The 6380-nt window shown below is 42.1% G+C and overlaps 1 protein-coding gene across 1 annotated transcript in view; it reads left to right on the forward strand.

Moving 5' to 3' along the window:
- The first annotated feature begins 4859 nt into the window (after positions 1-4859).
- The window catches only part of LOC116512454 (cadherin-19-like), a 50363-nt gene continuing 48842 nt past the window's right edge, over positions 4860-6380 (forward strand). Inside the window, exon 1 of the mRNA XM_032222942.1 lies at positions 4860-5079. Within this exon, the coding sequence (XP_032078833.1) occupies positions 4882-5079 (198 nt within the window). The 5' untranslated portion in view covers positions 4860-4881. The remainder of the gene's footprint in view (positions 5080-6380) is intronic.

Consider the following 6380-nt stretch of genomic DNA (forward strand, 5'->3'; position numbering starts at 1 on the left):
GGGAGGTGATACGGGGCTGGATCCAGGTGGTAGTTATCGCCTCCTTCGGGAGGGGTTCTTTCCCCCCGCTTTAAAGGTGGTGGCGGTGAGACCCCTCCTGAAGAAGCCATCTTTGGATCCAGCCGTTGTAAATAACTATCGTCCAGTCTCCAACCTCCCCTTTGTGGGGAAGGTTGTTGAGAAAGTGGTGGCCTCTCAGTTCCGGTGGTCCTTGGAGGAAACTGATTATCTAGATCCCTTTCAGTCGGTATTTAGGCGTGGCTACAGCACGGAAACCACTTTGGTCGCACTGACCGATGATCTCTGGAGAGCCAGGGACGGGGCTCATGCCTCCGTCCTAGTGCTCCTTGACCTCTCAGTGGCCTTCGATACCATCAACCATGGTATCCTTCTGCGCCGACTGCGGGAGGTGGGGGTGGGAGGCACCGTTCTACGGTGGTTCTCTTAGCTCTCGGACAGGTCACAGTCGGTGTTGGTCAGAGGGCAGAGATCGACCCCTAGGCCCCTGAATTATGGGGTGCCGCAGGGTTCGGTCCTGTCCCCCCTCCTGTTCAATATCTACATGAAGCCTCTGGGTGAGATCATTCGACGGCACGGGATAAATACAATCAGTATGCGGATGATACACAATTGTATCTGTCTGCCCTGTGCCAATTCAGTGAAGCGGTTGACGTGATGTGTCAATGCCTCGAGGCTGTTAGGGTCTGGATGGGGTTAACAAGCTTGCACTCAATCCGGATAAGACCGAGTGGCTGGTGTGTTTCCCTCCCACCAATTGGCCAAGTATTTCATCTCTCAGGCTGGGGGGTCAAACAGTATGCCCCTCAGACAGGATTCGCAATTTGGGAGTCCTCCTGGACCCACAGCTGACTTTTGAACATCATTTGTCGGCTGTGACCAGGGGGGCATTTGCCCAGGTTCGCCTGGTGCACCAATTGCATCCCTACCTAAACCGGGAGGCTCTCGCAACAGTCACTCGTGCCCTTGTGACCTCAAGACTGGACTACTGCAATGTGCTCTACATGGGGCAGCCCTTGAAGAGCATTTGGAGACTTCAGCTTGTCCAGAATGCAGCCGCGCGAGCGATCGTGGGTGCACCTCGGTACACCCACGTTACACCTATCCTCTGTGAGCTGCACTGGCTGCCTATTGGTCTTCGGATACTCTTCAAGGTGCTAGTCGTCACTTATAAAGCCCTTCATGGTATTTGACCTGGGTACTTGAGAGACTGCCTGCTGCCAATTACCTCCAACAGACTGATTAGATCCCACAGATTAGGCCTCGTTCGAATTCCATCCACTGGCCAATGCCAACTGGTGACCACCTGGAGGAGGGCCTTCTCTGTGGCTGATCCGGCCCTCTGGAATGAGCTCCCTGTGGAGATTCGGACCCTCACCACCCTCCAGGCTTTCCGCAAAGCCCTTAAAACCTGGCTGTTCCGACAGGCCTGGGGCTGATGAGTTCTTGTCCCCGCTCAAATGGTGTGGCTGTTGATTGTTTTAAAATTGTGGTATTGTTTTGTCCATGTCTTTTTTTTCCTATTTGTATCCCCTCCCCACCCTGACTTGGTTTGTGAGCCGCCCTGAGTCCCTTCTGGGAATAGGGCGGCATAGAAATACAATAAATTCAATTCAATTCAATTAGGTAGAGTAGAATTTATGTAAAAGTCCAGGAGCCCTAACGTGGGATTTAGCGACCCATTCAGCCTGGGAGGGGAGAAAATGTTTCCAGGAGACTAGATGTTGAATTCGATTTCTACATTTTCTAGAGTCCAAAATCTCCTTAATCTCAAAATGTTGCTCTCCTTCATTAAGAAGAGGGGCAGGTGGTGTAGGTAGAGGAACTTGCAAAGCGGAAGTGTGTTCTGGCTTCAAAAGGTTGACATGAAACACCAAGTAAAGACGGTTAAGATACTTCTGTAGTTCCAATCGCATAAACACAGGATTAATAACCTTCACAATGGGAAATGGACCGACGTACTTAGGACCCAGTTTCTTAGACTTTTGGACTGATCACAAGAATTTGGAGGCATTAAAGACCCCTCGAAAGTTATCTCCTAAACAGATGAGGTGGGCACAACATTTCAACAGGTTCAATTTCACTTTAAAGTATATCCCAGGGGGGAAGAATTTTATGGCAGATGCTCTGTCCAGTCCCCCACAATACAACAGCTCAAAGCTTAGCGTGGTTCACCTAGTCATTCCGGCAAAGAGTCTCGCTGCTCCGCTGGTCACCAGAAGCCAGAGCAACTCTTACCTTTGACGTCACAAAGGAACTCATCTTCAAACTCAAGGAGGGCCTTGAATCCGATGAATGGTTAAACAACATTCAAATGAGTGCACCATAAAAGATGGTCTAGCTTGGATAGGAGCTAAAGTGTATGTTCCTGCTACCATTAGGACTTTGTTTCTACAACGGGCCCATAATTCATGTAGGGCAGGCCATTTTGGATCTGTGAAAACTTTACATCTCATTAAAAGACAATTTTGGTGGCCTTCATTGAAGAAGGACATTGAGTCCTATGTGGCCAGTTGCCCTACATGTGCTGCTGCGAAACGCCCACCAGGAAAGCCCCAAGGCCTGCTCCAAGGCGTGGCCCGTCCTGAAGCTCCATGGAAGGAAATATCTATGGATTTCATTGTTGAATTACCAGAAGTAATTACCAGTAAAAGTCTGGCTTATACCTTCTGGATTGCCTTCTGGCATCACATATGTCTAGGAAATATGTGAAATATTAAGTGTTTCATACTTTGACTTTTTTGCTTAGGCATTTTGCTTAGGCATTTTATAAAATGCCTAATTTCAGACATTAATGATAACATATATAAATAAACTTTTAAAGCCTTATCATTCATCTTCCTGAAGTAAAACCCATTAAAATCTATTAAGAAAGTGTGTGTGTGTGTGTGTGTGTGTTTGGTTTTTTATTTTTTATTTATTTTTTTCTGGAATTCTTTTACAATTGTAACATATCTCTTCTATAAGTCGAAGGTTAAAAAAATATGTTCAAGTCACTCTTCTGAGTTCAGATCCACATATCCAAGTCATTCCTCTACTTCAGGAGTGTCAAACCCATGGTGTTACATTGTCAACACATGATGTATCATGACTTTTCCCCCTTCGCTAAACCGGGGTGGCTGTGGTTAACGTGTGACACATCTGGCCTGTGCTCCACAAGTTTGACCCGCCTGCTCTACTTTACTATATTTGTGTGCCTTGTGGCTATTAAAACCTCACCTGGTTTCATTTGTAAGTCTTGTGTAACATATCATTCCTGTAGTCTGTCATTTTTAAATCCTTATCCAAAACAGCCTGATTCTCATATATCCACCTTTTCTTCTAAAGACACTTTTATAGTAGCAGATGGTCTTTTAAAAAAAGTTCTAAGTACATTGTTACCGAATAGTCTTGAATTCTTCCAGGGTTAAAATATTTTTCTCAATTCTGTGTCAATATACATCTTCTCTTTCAATTGTAATTTTTAATTCTGTCTGTTGACCAGCCTTCAGGTCTCCTCATCATTTTTTTTTCTTCTTAATCCACAACATTTTCCCAGGGGAAGATTTATTGCAATTAAATTCAAAATCATCATATATTTTAATGAGATTTTAAATAACCCACAGGAAGGAGTTTCATAATTAGTTTCAAAGTCTTATTTCTATTTGCAACTTTCCAAACCGAACTTTTTAGCCCTCCTTTTGTTTTTTTATATCAAAATAAAATATATATTTTTCTTTATGTTCTTAAATTTACATGAAAGTTTGTTCACTGAGGATTGTAGGAAAATAACATGGTGTAATGAAACCTGTCTTTTGGAAGATTCTTAATATCTAAAAAGTAGTTATTGTAACAAGCCATTTCCACTGTAAGTGAGCTAATGTGCAAACCCAGTGTCCGTTTGATGGAGCCAAACTACAGCTTAGAGAAGATGGTTTTCTCATAGATCCCAGAGTTCTGAAACCCACTGGAAGCTACTGTTTTTAGGATCTTTTTGTGGAGATTTTTGTAAGGAGCACCTGTGAGCAATCTGGTTTCACTTCTTGATCCAGAGAGTTCAGGGAGCCAAACTATTTACTGACTCCTTTCTCCACTGAAGCTGTCAGCTTCATTCACTACAGAGCTATCTTCAGTCTGCCATTGTTTCCCCAGAAGTCCTGCTAGGATAGTGTTTCTCAAACTTTGCAATTTTAAGAAGTATAGATTTCAAGTTTGAGAGTTACCCAGACAGCATGTTTGAAGTTGGAATTCATGCATCTTAAAGTTACCAAGGCTGGAAAACTTTTCACTAAGAGAAAATATATATTCTGTTGTAGGACTGATTAAAATTGACCAAAAAAAAGAAAAAAGAAAAGAAAAAACAAAGGGGAAAGACTCATTGTTTTCTCCTTTAAGTGCTTATACTGTACAGCGAAATATTTTTTAGAATTGTTTTTAGATTCCATAACAATAATGTGAAAGCTTAATTGGTCAGCTATGATAAAAAAATGATTTTCCTGTGTCTATCCTATTTGTGGGTTTACATCAGGGGTGAAATCAACTTACCTTCGCTGCCAGTTTGCAAATGTGAGCATGCACGCACCAATTCTGTGCATGTTCAGGATCTTACATGCATGTGCAGAGCGTCAAAATGGGATGTGATGATATCTGGGTGGGTGGGCGGAGCCTCCCACTGCCACCGCTACTGGTTCACCTGAACCAGATTGAACCAAATGAATTACACCACCAATTTACATATTTCTGAAAAACAAACATTGAATCAAAGATACTTTTTTAAAAGGTGGTTTTCATCAATTTGACACAGAAACAAGGTTTCTGATCTAAGAGTTACTTTTTTCCCCTTTCTTTCCACAGATGCATATTGATTGAAAAGGAATTATCAGCATGTATTGTCAGAAATTGATTTATTTTGCTTTGACCCTCATTCATGTGGGGCCATGTCTACCCTGCATGCACAATTGTGATACTAAGGACATGGAACAAGGTTTGATGAGATCTCAGAGTGTGAACCATAGCCATGTTCGGAGCTTGCTGGTTGCACAGGAAGAAATGATGTCAACACTTCCTTTGAAATCAGGCCAGGTATGGTAACTTTTCTGAAAGAAGATTAGCAAGAGACCGAGGTGTTGATTGGTATCTGGCTGCTTGACTAAGCTTTCCTTTAATCCGGTCTGGTGAGAAAGATTTTTTTTTTAACTTTCTTGTGTTATACTGTATATGTAGCAATATACAATGATCTATAAAAAACATAGAAGCACAGAAGCACTTAATACTACTTTCCTAAAGGTTCTCAGTTAAATGAATTAGGAGAAGTTCTGAGTCTGTTTTTATTTAGGCATAGAGCTTCTCTGTATAGAACCAAGATTTGGCCATCTGAGAGTGGGACATCAGGCAGCAAAACCAATTAGATTATGTAATGTGACACTGACAGTATCCCATTGAGTGAAACTTTCAGTGGTATCACCTGACTAGCAAGAGAACAACTCCTGCATGACTAAATATCCATAAGGTAGTAATGGTTTTACTATTTATATTTTGATTTTTTTTAAAAAAAATAAAAGATGATGTAGAGCAGTGGTTCCCAAACTTGGCAACTTTAAGACTTGTGGACTTCAACTCCCAGAGTTTTCCAGCCAGAAGAGCTAGCTGGAGAATTCTGGGAGTTGAAGTCCACAAGTCTTAAAGTTGCCAAGTTTGGGAACCACTGATGTAGAAATTCACCAACTGGTTACTGGCATTTTCTCATTGCTACCAGTCCCTTGTGGTTATTTGGGCTTCTCTTGAATTATAGAGCACCAGCAATTTTGGGAATGAGCTCCAATACCACTAGAAGGTGTCTTGGAAAATCTACCCGAAGTGTTGGTATTCCTGGTTGGTAAGACAAATTTGTGGAACTGACCAACCCTTTTTATCTTCCAAAAATTAAAAAAAAGTTAATCATTATCAACATCTGGCCATTGATGAGGTAGTGTAGTGTTAGAGTGCAGCACAGCAGGCTACTTCAGCTGACTGCTAGCTGCAGTTCAGCAGTTCAAATCTCACCAGGCTCAAGGTTAACTCAGCCTTTCATCCTTCTGAGGTGGGTAAAATGAGGACTCAGATCATTGGGGCAATATGCTGATTCTGTAAACCAGTTAGAGAGGGCTGTAAAGCACTGCAAAGTAGAATATAAGTGCTATTGCTATTGATTTCGACCCTTGTTACTATTGTTCAGTTTTGGTTCTTCATCAGAGTAGATACATAGCACAAGGAATGAGTTACCAGTATTTTAGCTGGATATTTTATTATGTTAAGTAGTGGCTAATTTGCTCATCATTAATTTTTAATGAAGCAGATTAATACTAAATCCTTTTTTACCAGTAAGGCAGCTCTGGGGTCCTGCA

Source organism: Thamnophis elegans, chromosome 8, assembly GCF_009769535.1.
Source record: "Thamnophis elegans isolate rThaEle1 chromosome 8, rThaEle1.pri, whole genome shotgun sequence".
In the NCBI taxonomy this organism is placed as follows: Eukaryota; Metazoa; Chordata; class Lepidosauria; order Squamata; family Colubridae; genus Thamnophis; species Thamnophis elegans.